Source organism: Ascidiella aspersa, chromosome 3 (genome assembly GCF_963924565.1).
Source record: "Ascidiella aspersa chromosome 3, kaAscAspe10.2, whole genome shotgun sequence".
Classification (NCBI taxonomy): domain Eukaryota; kingdom Metazoa; phylum Chordata; class Ascidiacea; order Phlebobranchia; family Ascidiidae; genus Ascidiella; species Ascidiella aspersa.
The window spans coordinates 27,869,395-27,884,673 of record NC_139449.1 but is presented as its reverse complement, the minus strand read 5'-3'; the positions used below and the strand labels follow the sequence as shown (position 1 = coordinate 27,884,673).

The window sequence follows — 15,279 nt, the reverse complement described above, 5'->3', positions numbered from 1 at the left end:
ATTTTACTCATGATTATTATTGTTTTCCACTATTGCCGTGTGCTACGTATGGATTTTGCTGACATTATGATCAGTGAGCAGCTGACTTTAATGTACCTAAATGTACCGGATTATTGCTGCTCCCTGGAAAACACTTCCGAAATAATAAAATAGTTGTTCATTTATTCTAGAACGGCATTATATTGGCTGCGAAAGGGTCACGCGTCTAGTAATATACTGCTTTTGCAGGACTGTTAAACCCTCCAGATCAGGCCAGAAAATTTTGCGAGCAATACCTTTATAATACTTAAATTATTGAGTTTCTTGGATTCAGGAAAGAATAGAGTCATCTATTCAAAATAAATCTTGTTTACCTGAACAAATAGTCATCCCATTCCACATGCAATATATATAAGATAGGGTTGAGTTGCTTAAACTTTAACCTAAGAAAGCGGTATTCCTTCTAACTAAAGAAACGCTTGTTCCGCTTACACGGTGAATGTTTGCTCAGAAACAACGCGATTTGTCGTTTTTAATAAATAAAGTTTCCGCACAAAAAGTAACTGAACAGGCAAGGGCGCTCTGCTTTTTTTTGGTGTGATACGAGACGAGGCAGCACGGTGGTTTCGTCTTTTCGGAAATAAAACTGAAAACAATTTCTTAGGAAACGACGCACCGCATTAATGTGCCGTGGTCCATATTAAAAACGGCAGAAAAAATACGCGAACATCTAAAACCTGCGCACAAAAGTAGGTACTGGTAATGCTGACTAATAAAATCAGGCGCCGTTCGGGCATCGTTTATAACACCTTTCAAACGCTATACAAAAGGCGAATTCGGGTTGTGGTGGAAGCCGCATTGTCTACAAGCAGTGCACTGCCTTGATATGAAGGGCGATACTAAAAAATAATTGCTCCACGTCAATGAGGCAAAAAGCATACGTAAGTTTTTTTTGCATACGTAAGTATAGGAAAACATCAAACGGAAGGCGGGTTTAGTTCAAAAAACCGTCGCTAGCTGCGCGTGGTAAGCGGAAACTTGACATCTTCCATGGATGGACCCTTTTGAGTGCTTTGCCACTTCTTCGTCAGACCAACTGGAGCGGACGCGGCTAAGATTTTCTGCAAAGAAAAAGAATCTGGTTCTCACGTTGCTACGCGGTTTAGTTGCTAGACCAGGAATCCTAAAACGGGTCAGCTTCCTCATTGAAGTGACGAGGTTCATTTCTGCTGGACAAAGCGACTAAACGAAAGAAGTACAACGAGTAGATTTTGCAAATCGGCATCCCTAATGACCTTGTCTTATTTAAGCTGTTGAATAACTATTATAACGAACAATAGATTTCCTATAAAACATAAATTTGTATTATTCGATTTGTTCAGTCTTTGAAAAAGTGAATATCAAGGGGTGATTAAGGATCCTTTTAAGAAGACACAGGCAAGGGATTTTGTCACTGCCTTATTAATAACGTGTCCAGGCTGTTTCCCCTTTCAATTTAGTTGGCGTACCAAAAAACAAATGTTGAGCCTTTGTATAGGATTTTTGCTCATACAGAAAAATAACAAAGAACTTTTCTGCAATGAGTTATAAGTAGGGCGATTATTTTTTGACTTGTCAAAAAAAGTCAAAATTTACACTTCAGGTCAAAATTTGACAAAATTTTTTCAAGTCAAAATCAATTAAAATGCACATAAATCGTTTACCAATTAAAAAAAACGTATAGTCAGCAATTTGAAATTGTCGTTCAGTTAACATTTTATCATAACAATTTAGTTTTTATTGACGTTTAAAGACATTTTAACCGTATTAAATCTTCACTAGAGCAATATAACAGTATACGCGAGCCGGCAGAATTAACGACCCAGGTCTAGTTTATCGCATTATGTTTAGCTCGAACTTCTTTATGCTATATATAGTTGTGTATTCCTGATTTAGCCGATAGTTATGAACAGTATTTCCTTTTTTTTCGCTTGTGGTTTGCAATTATCTTATTTCTTATTTGGATAATATACTAGGTCCTACTTTTTTTTTTTTAATTTTCAGCAATTATTTTTACCTGGTATTTTAACTGTTTACACAATGTTTTTCTAAAATAACCAGCACTTTCTTTTTCTTTGGCATTTTTATCGCTGTTTGTCTTTTTGAATTTACAAAACCTCAATTAAGCAATTTTATGAGTTTTGCATTTAAAACCTGAAAAAATGACTGATTTGTGTTCGACAAACATCAAAATTATGTGGTTGACAACTAGCCAATACACTAATTTAGTAGTTTAAACAACAATTTGATGTATAAATTAATGTATTTCTGATAGGTTAAAATTTTGTCAAAAAATTAAATTTCAAGGTCAAAATTTCTAATAATCGCCCTAGTTATAGGATCATAACAAAGAACAATAGATTATTTTAACAGGCCGATATGTGACGACCACCAAACACAAATTGAATGACCCATAAGCTAAATTCGTATACCGACCATACTACTCTACGAAAACATTGCATTAAGTAAACGACCGGTCAAGCTAGCAATTAGCATGTCGCATTGTTTAGCTCTCTTTCTCATTGCCACAGCCTAGCCCTAGAGTTTCAGTTGGACTGTACAGATTTCTGGATTTGTGTAATTTCGCTTTTATCTTTAATTGAAGCATTCCTTAACACTTTCTTTGTATTTTGTTGTTATACCGGAACTGATGATGACATTTTTGGCGTGATGCAGTATTTTGCGTTCTTCGATAAAGTTGTTTTTTAGTATTTTTTTTACTTTTCGGTTTGATTTTGAATTTTAATTATGTGCGGAAAAGATAAACAACGACAATATTTGAACAGTTACAAAGCCCATCATAGAGTAAATAAAATTTTTTATACGTTACTGCTTGGGATCGCTCAGGATTTAACCTAGTTTTTTTTTTAAATTGTTCGCACACGAATAACAGGTTTGACCCTCTTATCCACAGAGCATTGTCAGTTGTGATCTACAGAAACGAAATTGGTCGAAAACAAAACCAACCTGTTTGAGGCTGCCCGGATGGCGCGAGATCTCGTAGACGGCATAGCCGGGAATGCAGAGAACTATGGACATGCACATCATCCAGCCGACCGCGTTCGCCCACGCCGGATACTCGTAATCACCAATCTCAAGCGGCTCGTACTTAACTATGTAAAAGATCAGGACGCTCTGGTGGAGAAGAAATGCGGCAAAGATGTGAAGTCGTTTCGGCGCGCGGCTAACATTTTACAGAGAAATACACTGCACTACAGGAAAAGTTGGATGACACAAGACTGGCTGCTATCCACGTTTACCTTTTAGATTTTACTGCGGCACTTACTACTCGGTTATATATCAGGTGCTTCATTTTGGGGAAGGCGGACAGAGAATCAAGAGAAATTATGGGTAACACAAGCATCTTCGCACGTTTTAAACAAACGACACTGGTAAATACAGTGGGGGTAACTATCCACTTCTTGCAGTGGTCTTACTTTGGGATTTTTTCAACACTAATAAACTAAAAAACAAGTGGCACTGTGGCAAAATTGTGTTTTAAACTTGACGAGCTTTCTCACATCGGTGCTTCATCAGGTCAAAGAAATTGTTGAGCAAAAGATCGGCAACTTTGAAATATATTTGGCCAACGCCAATTGTTTTTCAGTTTTTGAATAAGATAAAAATAAAGCCATGTCCGAGATTAACATTGGTAATAACGTGCCCCGCGAAATTTTGCACAAAACAAATTGCGATTCTTCACGATTATTATGGTACTTTAAGGTCGTATATTTTTCTGTAGCCTAGAAATTGGTCAGTGTTGTATGCGATCAGTTTTAAAATAACTGTACCCGGGCTGTAATCATCACCATAAAGTTACTGTTTTAAAACAAAGGCAGAAAATACAACACAGGCAATCACACAGCATGCATAGCCTACTTGTTTGCACTTACTATGAGCAGGACGGGCGTGATGAAGCACCAACAGTAGCGAATGTATCGCGACGGGTAGTAGCCAATCATCTCCTTGACGTTCTCGTACACGTGATCAGCACCGTACACCCAGCCAGCGCCGATTGACTCCATGAGCGCAAGAGACAGAAGCGCGATGCCGCTCGCCGCGTAGTTATTGAAGAGCTCGAATATGTAGACTCCGGCCTGCGTAATGGAAATGTATAGTTTTCAGAGACGGTTGTTGACAGGGCCGGATTAAGGGTACTGTAGGCCTAAGGCTGTTTACTAAAGAAGGCCTGATTTTGCAAACCATGCTACAGAAAGTAATAAAAATACGTTCATAAAAAAATTGAAATGATTTACTGCAAAATAACATAAAAATAACTTACAAACATGTATTAAATGTAACTAAAGGTCATAGACTCGTAGTGTATAGCAATGTATATTTATTTTTCCAGGGCCTAAGCTAAAGCCTTAGTAGCTTAATCCGGCCCTGGTCGTTGGGTGGCGCCAGTGAGGCGAACACGCAGAGTGTGGCGATGTAAAAATATGTTTTTGGAAAGATGTCTACATGGTCTACGCCAGTGATTCTCAACCTTTTTTTTTTCAAGGCCAATTAACGTTGCAAATTCTGTGGCCCAATAGTTTTAGAACAAAACACAGCAGAACATATTTCAAAACAGATTATTTATTTAACTGTGCATTAGTGAGATACTTGCGGCTGAATAATGAATTTACATTCCTTATTCCTCCCCAAGCCATTATTCCTTTAAAATTAAAGATAGTGACACAAATGGAACTAAATCTAGTTTTTTTAAATTGGTCTGTGGCCCAACTCAAATGTTCTTATGGCCCACCAGTGAGCCATGGCCCACTGGTTGAGAACCGCTGGTCTACGCTAATGGCATTCCTTACATGTTATCAAGCCTAAAGGAAACTTATAAATACACCAATCAGAAAGAACCCTAAAACCATCGAGCTTGCTCATGTCTTTCTACACACCAAAACAGTTATCTACCAGTAGTGACTTGATTTACACTACATGATTCGGTATCAATATTTTAGTTTTTAGAATGAGCATATTTTAAACGTTTTACGCGCTTAAGTACTCCGTTTGTGTTTCAACTGCTAAATGCCAACATTGTAAGGTGGCACGCCAGACCCTCGTAACCCAAAGGACACGTGGAGCTCATATTTAAAAGAAGAAAAAAACACATTTAAGGGAAATACCACAGGTTGTGCAAGTGACAATAGTGGCACGACACTAGTTTCCTAGCACTTTCAGCGATTTGTTGTAATTATGCGTGTTTTTCCACCAAGTAAGTTTGATAGAGTAGTAACAAAACACAAGGAGGTACCTAATCAAAAAACTTAAAACCACTGCCCTGAACGAATGTATGCCACTTTCATCAGAGCAAGTTGATAATAATGTTGTAGGCAAAAAGGGTTGGCATTATAAAAATGAGGTCCAGAGAATCCTCTCCGGCGGCTAATTACTTAATATTAGTTTTTTATGTTACCTCTGTGACGTAGAGCAGACCGAAAAGAAACAGAGTCAGGCAGACCGCACCCGAGAAGAGCTGAGTATGGCGCCTTAAAACCTTCCAGTGGTCGTAGATAATGGAGAGGAAACCTTCCAAACACGAAAACTAACAAAAACAGAAATTAAAACTCAAAACTTGTACCATAGGGGTTAAAGATTTTAGTAAGAACATCAAAGCCCATATATAAGTATTGGTAGCATTTTGGACATTGTGAATATCTCCCCATGTGCCAAATGAATCAAGAGATATCGGCAATGTTTAAAACGCTACCTATACTTGCTTTGATAATCCTACTATACATGGAACTCTTTTATTAATAAATTTTAGAACTTTTATCGTCGGCATTATGTGTTCTGTTGGAGGGCCAGATTCTGTTGTTATTTGTATTAATACAAAGCATACGTGGAACTCAAAACAAAAACTAAAAATTTCCTAAAATAAATTTCCCAAGGAACGCTGTTTTCAAACTGCGTGCAAGGCGCACAACATGTACGTTTCGTGCCGCAAAAGTTCTTTCTAATTCCTCAAAATACATAAAACTCGGGTGGCTAGATTTCTTGTAAAATGTTTCACACCAACAACAAACCGGTAACGGAAGTTTACATAATGCCTTTTGTCGTTGTATATTTGTTGCCCAAAAGTTTAACGCCAGCAATCATGTTGACATTACTTTTAACTTACTTAGTTTAACACAAAGTAATAGGAATAAGTTCGACCATGCGAAAATCGGAAAAAATAGGAAAATTTGTAAATTATTCCAAATCAACATGAAAACGACACTGTACATTTAAAAAAACTAAAACATAAATTAAAGTAAAACCCGCGAATAACTGGGTTAAAGGTCCGCATCTAGCTCGCGAGCGGCGGAATGGCCTTCCCTGAAGTTATGGCCAATTTGTCCTGCTCAAAAATCACAGTGTCTGCAACATGCGCAATTACATAGGAATATGGTAAAAACAAAGGCAGAGCACAAACAGTAACAAAGAGTCCGTGAACATTATTAGCACACAAAGGCGAATCGTCGATGCCGTTTTTACCTGGCTGTCGATTGCAATCAGAATAAGCATGAAGAAAAAGAGGGCGTTCCATAGCTGAGGCAGAGGTAGAAGAGAGAGGGCGGTCGGGTAAGTAAGGAAGGCGAGGCCGGGACCTGGCAAAAGCAAACTATACTGTTGAACTTTGCTCTACTTGTTTGTAACCTGACGCCGAAATCGTCAGGTCTAAAGTGTAAAGGCCGGTTCGCACTAAGCGCGTTTCGAGCCTAGCATCAGCATCGTGGTGTCCAGCGCTGGCGTCAGCCAGACTTGGACAACTAAATAATTCTAGTTTTCTAATTCTTTGAATTAGAGCAAAATACGACTAATTCTAATTCTAATCTAATTTGCATAGAATTTGCACAGAAAACACAGAATTTCAATTTGGATTCTTTGGTTTGAACGACTTGTATGTAATTTTACTGTCTAAAAAGCATGAAAAGGCATAAAAATCAGCACACACATATATACCATTCACGTTCTTATAAGAATAAATTGCGATTAAATTAAATTGATTGTAAATAATTAAAGTGGTTCTAGTTCAAATTCTAGTTGAAATTTGATTTTTTAGGAATTCGGTAATTCTAATTCTAATCTAATTTGAGAAAACTCCAAACGATATAGTTCTAATTTTAATCTAATTTGGAAAAGCTAAAATAAATCTAGTTGTTCAAGTCTGACGTCAGCCAATCCACACACAACGCGCCGGATACGTTAAAGGCCAATTTACTTGCTCACAGCTGCAAGCGTCAAACTTTAAATAGTTTTTTTGAGACGTTAAATTACGCTTCGGATGCCGACGTTTTCCGTTATAACACTATACGCGTCTAAAAGTGCGAACCATTGTAGAGGGTTTTGTTTAGGCTCGGCAACATAAATGTTTAGTAACTTTTACAGCTTGCAATTGTCACCTTGAACTTCGAGGGCGATTGTACAAAACATAATTGGTATAACCACTACTCATTTAAACGTTTTCTTGAAAAACCTGGCCTAGTAGTTATGTAACAGTCAATCGCCGATTGCGTTTTGAACAAAATCCTCTGAACGCTGTCAATTTACATTTTTGGACTTTGAAACTGATGGTATCTGAAGTTCCAAGGTCCACGATGTCGTCGCCGTTACAAGAACGATGCCTAAAGGCACTTGTCTCGCCATTGTAATCTTGGTGTAATCAGTCGATCTTGGCGATTTTCTATGCCGCAAGTGGTTTAAGGTGTGTGTTTTCTCATGTTTTACAACTTTCGAATTTATCATATTTAGGTATCGGTTTTCATACAGCCGGATCCTTTCTTTCAAAAAACCGCAATATTCGTGTGGGCTACTGCAAAAATAAACAGTGCCGAACGCCGAGCCTCTTATACACTTGCTTAAATTTAGCTCTAGGGACAAAATAAAGTGTCCAGCACATAACAAATGTCAGCAATAGGTGAGAAGGCGACACTAAGCATTCAATAAAATCTATTATCCTCTCAAGGTGGTTATGAAATTATTGCAAGTAGCAATTGACCGTCTCATCATTGGCGAATACGTAAGCCATAGGGAAGCATAAATCTGCTATCGAAAGTCGCGATCTTATATTGTCAAACATCCTAAACTTCAGCCAAATTTCGTACCTGACGCGACAACGTCGGACACGTTTTTCTGCATCACGAAGGCCATGTTGCCGAGCACCGAGAAGACGGCGAAGCCGGCAGCAAACGAGGTGAGGGAACACGTCACGGAGAGGAAGATGCCGTGCCTAAAACCAAAGGGTTAAAAAATACAACATTTTTAGGGGTTAAGTTTTTTTTCAACCAAAGGAATAAAAGTTCGCTGTTCAACCTGTGTAATTTAGCCCTCTGTAGCTTATTTTAACAGAGAAAAAACAAGAGTGTAGTTAATTTTGGGATGATAAAAAAAAAATACATAAACGGTCGACCTTTGATTTATTCGATGAATTTCGCCGTTTAAATAAGAAAAGGATCTTAAACATTGAGGTATATATAGAGCGAGTCATATACATTTTTTATCCAATTTGAGTCCTTTTGCATTTACGAGCTCAGTCGAATCGTTAATGCCTTTGAGTTTTTTTTTTGTTTTTTGGAGAGAAGTCTAGCACGCAAAAAACACGATGTTGTTACGGACTTTCGAGAAGGCCTGCCCGGCGATTTGGCATTTCCCGCATTTCGAAATGTCTTCCAATGTATTTTAACAAAAAAACAGGCATTGTGTGCTTTGTTTAGGTTTAGGATATTATATTTAAACTTAAAAGGGTGAAGGTTGAAACCATTAGCTGTTTTTCAGAACTGTTTATTAAAACACGAATGCTTTGTAACTCAAAGGCTTTCGGAAATGAGTCAGTCATATGTTGTTTTCGGAAGCCTCGCTTATTAAAAAAAAATGACAAAAAAATTATAGCGTAAATAAAAGCTGATATTAAATATAGCAATTTTTCGAGTAAACCAATTTGTATTCATTTTATAAAAAAAATCTAAAAAAAGTAAATCAAATTCTTTGACTTTTACGGGGTGCGTAATTCGTGTTTAGAGAGTTTGAACTAAAAAAAATAATTTCAAGTTTATTGTCAAGTTCTTCAAGTATCAGGCAAACAACGTTATCTTACTTATAGCAGTCCATGTTGAAGTTGTTGTAGCTCCCAAAAGCCGCCAAAGCGGTGAAGCAGATTGCATAGGAGTAGCAGACTTGACTGCAGGCCTGAACCCAAACCTGCATATCACGCATAGGTTAAACCTATTACAAATCGCTTTGCAGGAAAATGAATATCTTGTGCTCCATATTAACAGATTCTCGAATATTGCAAGCGTTTCCACTTGCATAATTTAGGTAAAAATAGGACATACAAGAAAACAAGCATTTAGTGATGTACTAGTAAAACAAAAACAAGAAAGTGAAGGTGGTTAAATGTACAGGTAAAATGGATAAAAGGGGACAAGGGGTGCCCAGCAATTTGAACAAGGTAAGATTAACAACGGGAATTGCCCAGTTGAGTAGTATCCCGCCTTTTCCTCCAGCGACAATTTTTCTTGGAGGCCGGTTTATTAAATACCCTTAGCTTAGTTAATGAACAAATATCCACAACACACATAAATGGAAGTATTTCCTACGCAGTAACTACCTAGAGCCCTACCTCCATGATGTCCTATACGTACAGTGATGTCAGGTTGCCAGGGAACTGGGCCTGCACTACTACTGACTTGTTCAGATATCTCCGATCTTTTTTTTGAACATTTTAAACATGGGTGGAACAAGCCACAACATTACATACGTACTTTCTCTTGGTTAAGTCAACCACCGCAGGACAGAAAATAAAGAAAACTGTGCTAATTCGACTGAAAAACGAAATCATTTTTTTTAATATTACAACCCAAAAAATAGATAACCCTTTGGCTGCAATGGTTGTGGTATGCTGTGTCGGTTTACCAGAGAAAGATGCAGAACAAAAAAACGAACAGCACTTACCTTGGGCTCCAGCAGCTTGGTCATGTTGGGTTGCAGGTAGAAACGAATTCCTTCGGTGGCCCCTTCCAAAGTTAGCCCGCGAATCAGCAACACGGCCAAGACGATATAAGGGAAGGTGGCCGTAAAATAAACGACCTACACGAGTGTGGAAGGCTGTGTAAGGTCAGGGCAGAATAAGAAAAGTGCCTAATGTGTTGCAGCCAGGGTATGGTTCCCACACAAGTTTTATTGTGGCTTGTGGACGTTTAAATGGGCTATATCGTAGGAATCTATTCGGTGGCGTTCCGCTAGCTTTTCTTCATCTAAAAAATTATCTATTTGAAACGTCAATAAGTATGCTGAACATATTTATCGTTAATCTTCATGACATATTAGACTTTTTTATCCAATATATAAAAACGAATTTGTATAACAAAAACGATTTTGTTTTTACAATATTTAACGCAGGTTGATTAATAAATAAATATATATAAGACATAAAGACTTATAGTTGAAAACACTTGATCAAATATGAAAAGCCTAATCTGTTGCACTTGGACAATTTCAGTAGCCCCACGAAATGCTGTTTCAACGCAGCGCAGACACTCGTGTTCAAATATTATTGGTCTGGCAAATGAATTGTGCAAGAATATGCATATTATCATGTTAACAGCGTGTGTTGGGTTACCCACCTTCCCCGACCACTTCACTCCCTTGAAGATGCAAAGATACACGGCGACCCAAGCGATCAAGAGACACAGCACCATTTGCCAGTTTCCTAGACCGCCCAGTTGGTGAAGACCTGGCGACTTGCGCAAAACGTAGAGGCTGAGCAAAAAACACAACAAAAACACAGTCATACTCGTCACTTCCGCTTAATTGAACCTCGAGTTGGGCCTAACTGTTATTCTAGCTTGTAGCCACATAACCTATTTGGATTTGAACTAGAAAATTTGTTCGAGGTCAAGATTTAACAGGCACAATTCGGCTTGCATGTCAATTTTTCACAATATACACAGCCCGTCCGGTTAAAGGAAAAAAATAACAATTCACCGAACAAAGGTATTGGAGGGGAACGACCGAAAATGTGCAACGGCGCCAATAGCTGTTCTAAACACAACAATATTGATGTACGATCCGCTGATGTAGTTGATTTGTCGTCACAAAGTTGGTACTGCCGAAAATTTACGCATTTAGCCTATTTGTTTAAACTTTTTACCGCGAATATTTAAATATTAAACTAATCATGTCTTTTCATTTTTGCAACAAATTAAAGTATTAAAAAATGATATGACAGAACAAATTCTGTTTGTAAAAGAGTTCAATGTGCGTATTGGGTCGTCGGAATACACGGGAGAGCGAAATACTGCAGAATGGCAAGACTACATTCCAGTTGATTACGTACTTCCAAAACTCGATAACAGGCAAAACGCTGCCGTTAACGTTGTCTTGGAACGTTGCTTGGCTAACGTTCGACGTCGGGTCGTACAAAAACTTCTCGTACGATAAACAGGAGTCTGTGTTCCACCAGTTATCTGCAAGAACAAAACAAAAACAACTAAAGCAATTAAGGAACCTGCCTAAAATAAGGGATACAGCCTCACAGCCAAACGGCTGTTGTGCTGCTTTGATTTTTACAAGGTTATGACAACGGTAAACATAAACACAAGTGGTAGAGATCAACAAACAAATCAAACATGTGGCCGCTTACCGCAGTGCATCCAGGGCAGTGTCCCCGTGGTTAGGGAATGCACGAAGTAAAAAATCGCCCACGCCATCACAGTAATGTAGTAGACGCTCGAGTAAAGCACGATCACCGTACAGCCGATTCCAACGCCCTGGATGGAATATTAAAAAGCACATTGCGGTTAGAAACAAGCAAGACTTGGCAAAGATTGTCCACTATACTTGATACAAAAAATCTTTTCCGCTCAAAATATTTCTAAACGGTTGTATATCGTCAGTGTGGCCGGAAAGAACTATCGTGATGAAATATATTAACGTTATAGAATATTTTGTTTATTCATAGTGTAAAAAGTATCACACACTCTTCACAAAATAACACTTTGTATAATTTTACCTTTGCGTATTAAATCATATTCGATCGCAACGTTTTATATAAGCTAAAATTTAAAAATCAGCAATTGTCTTTATTTATAGATTTAAAACTTCCAGTGGTTGATGGAGAGTTATAGCGGGCGACACAATTATATTTGCTACACATGAAATGACGTGTATTCCTACTACCGGTTATCAAATTTTATAAAGCAAAGCAGAGGGCGCTTTACCTTCAAAATCGGCGCAATCTTCCACATTCGTATCGCCGCTTCCCGCGTGTACTGGCCCAGGGAGATCTCGAGAAACAAGAGAGGAAAACCGCCGAAGATAACGAAGAGCCCGTACGGGATAAGAAAGGCACCTGGAAAGTAAACGGGAAGGTTTGCAACGTGACAAGACCAGATCGATCGGTGGTCGTTTAGTCACTCCACAATTACCTCCGCCGTTGGCGAAAACGATGTAGGGGAAGCGCCATATGTTGCCCAGGCCGATGATGGCCCCCAGATGGGCGAGGAATGATTCGACTTGATTTCCCCACGCCTGTCTACAAAAGGAACGACAAAGATGTAAGGGACTTAGGGGGAAAGGGGCGGAGCCAAGGGGGTATCAAGCCATGCCTTACTCCCCAGCCACATATCTTTTGCCAATTTTTTTTTTTTTTTACTAACTTTTTGTTAGTTCTGAAAGACGCCATGTATACTATATGGATTGTTACGCCGTATGAAGTCATAAAAAAAAAATTTTAGTTAAAAAATATGAAATTTAGTTAAAATAAACTATACATACGAATCTCGTTTATTTGCCTAAAGTGTCAGGCACCCTTTTAAATTCAAAGTTTTGCCAATTTACACCAAATAAACGCAATGTTTTCCACGCTTTGCGCAATTAGGCTAAACTCGGCTGCAATTATATAGTTTGCTGTGAACAACAAGTGCTTGTTAAGATTAATTGTTTTCGACGTCTCGTCATGCGTAGGTTTGTGACGTCATCCCTAAAATGTTCCGTGGCCCCAAACAAAAATCCTGGATGCGCCAATGACCAAGGATAAATCAAATTCAAAATTTTGAAATCAAATATTTTTTCGCACCGTCTTTTTTATTACTTTTTCGCACAAAATACGCTCGAGTGCAGTGCTGACTCCGGCTGTACACTTTATACATAATAACAATTGATTGTGATTGTTTCTTTTCTAAAGTACATTTTAGCGGTTAGCCGATATTGTGACTGCGAAATCTGTGTGTAAGGTGGAAGGGTGTGTGTAAAGCTTTAACCAATTTCGTCCAAATAAACTGCAGTTTTCTTCTTTCGCGCATACAAAAATAGATGTTTTCAAGTTTCTATTTTATTTTATTACGTTAGTCCTGAAAGATAGGATTCCACCCCCGAAATCCTGGATTTGGCCCTGGTCTTTATAGTAGCGTGCTTATTGATCTCTATGCAACGACTGAATTTAACTACAGCGCAACACACATTTTAAAGTTGTTTCACCTGCTGCTGAATAGTTTTTACGCAATAAAGATGTTATATAATAGAACGCCAGAACGAAAAAGAAATAAAAATGTCATTATGTTTTTAGTTTAGATATATATATTAACTTCCCTATGTACACGAACGTAGCGTTATTGCAGAATATCTGGTTCTTAGCAAATACAGTTACGGGTTGTTTTCGCAATCGCAAAACAATAGGTTTGTTGCAATTTGGCTGGATCCCCTTCATTGCGTGTACAACATTGCCACCCAGGGTAAAGTACTTACGCCGAGGTGTTTTGGCGAGACCGTTTCGCCAAGACTCCTGGCTAAAATGTTACGTGCGAAACAACAACTATTGTTATATCCTAAATAAGGAATTGTTTTCGCCCCAGCCCGAATTCAACAGCTTTGCAAAGGGCGAGAGTGTATATATATATAAAGGAGCCAGTGGTCTTACTTTGAGTCTTCCTGTTAATTTGTTTTGGTTTTATAACATCACTACGCTAAAACCGTTCAATAGCGCCTAAATTTATATTTTAGTGAACAACCTACTTCATTTTGGGCCGGCAAAATTAAGGCCACCTAAATTTGAAAGTGAGTTAACGTTTATTTTGTCTGAAATGCATTCAACGTAAGAGTCAAGTGTAGATTTTAATATTTCATTACACATAGAAAATACACACAGTTTTATTTACCTAGGCAAAATAAACTTCCAGGTATTTTACCAGCACACGTTCCACTTACTTACCTCAACCCGTATTTCGTGCCTTCCGAACTGCCATCATCGGTTTCTACCGAGCTTTCCAAGCCGTCGTTTTTATTCAGCGGGTGACTTGCGTTCATATTTTACGCAGTTCTGTAACATTGAAAATAGTAAAAAGGTAGCAACGCAGACTAGGCGCTTTGCTGGCACTTCCTTTGTGCGCGGTGTTTAGTTGAACAGTTGCCGTTTACATTTAAAAGCAGTCGATTGCTGGATACAGCAGCGTGTTGCGAGCGTCAAATTGAATGGTGTTTCAAGTCTGCGCATTACATATCGTAGCACCACACGATGTGGTATTCCAATTGACACCTACAACCTTTCCACTTAATGTACCGCTTTGTTGGCAGCTGGCCTAAGCTTTCGAAGAATGCAATCAGCAACTGAACGTTTTATCAATAACGCGAGACAGTGAGGCCGACATGGCTGATGGGTTTACTGTTAACCTATTGGAAACCAGCAGTTAACTGTTCACAAGAAAACGTGTGATTATGTCCTATGTTGGTTGATACGCTTGTTACTGATACAGGCTTTTTTTTTTGTTTTTTTGTTTTTGTTTTGTGTAAAACTCGAACAAGTGTTAAATTAAAACATTAAAACAGTTTTGTAAACCGCTTAGCGCAACATTACTCTTTTAAGGTTTTGACATACAGTTAACTAGTAAGCTAGATATTGAGCACGTTGATAACTAGCAGCAGCGCGTGTTTGTGCCACATGGATTGCTAGACCGCCTTGCCATGTTTTCTGTTCACACTAAATTACCGCTAGCCCATTGCCTTAACAACTGTTTAAAAGTAGCTACACCACTGCACAAAACCCCATTTCCATAAACATCTGTCACCTACAGGCGGCAAGTGAAAACAAAACGAAAGCTTCCATACATGTTTACGCTGACTGAGGCTGTGAGAGTGTGAGCCAACCTTCTACCCTGCGCGCCGTTTTAACATCGTCCGGTTCTAAGCGCGTAGTAATGTTGGACTTCGGACTGCCGCTTTTGCTAGCGGCACCTACGGCAAGGCATATAGATGGGCGTGAGCGGGGGTATGTCTTACGTTGATTCACAC

At 38.6% G+C, this 15,279-nt stretch overlaps 1 protein-coding gene across 1 annotated transcript; it reads right to left on the bottom strand.

Moving 5' to 3' along the window:
* Positions 1-498: 498 nt before the first annotated feature.
* On the bottom strand, positions 499-15,038 carry LOC146161308 (sodium- and chloride-dependent GABA transporter 3-like). Its single transcript, XM_083384327.1, has 14 exons — positions 14,204-15,038; positions 12,423-12,529; positions 12,216-12,346; positions 11,639-11,765; positions 11,333-11,462; positions 10,620-10,755; positions 9,949-10,083; positions 9,092-9,195; positions 8,103-8,227; positions 6,493-6,605; positions 5,432-5,560; positions 3,912-4,115; positions 2,986-3,153; positions 499-1,100 (listed from the first exon to the last, which is right to left on the bottom strand). The coding sequence occupies exons 1-14, from the start codon at positions 14,296-14,298 to the stop codon at positions 993-995; spliced, it is 1,812 nt and encodes a 603-aa protein (XP_083240453.1). The 5' UTR covers positions 14,299-15,038; the 3' UTR covers positions 499-992.
* Positions 15,039-15,279: the final 241 nt, after the last annotated feature.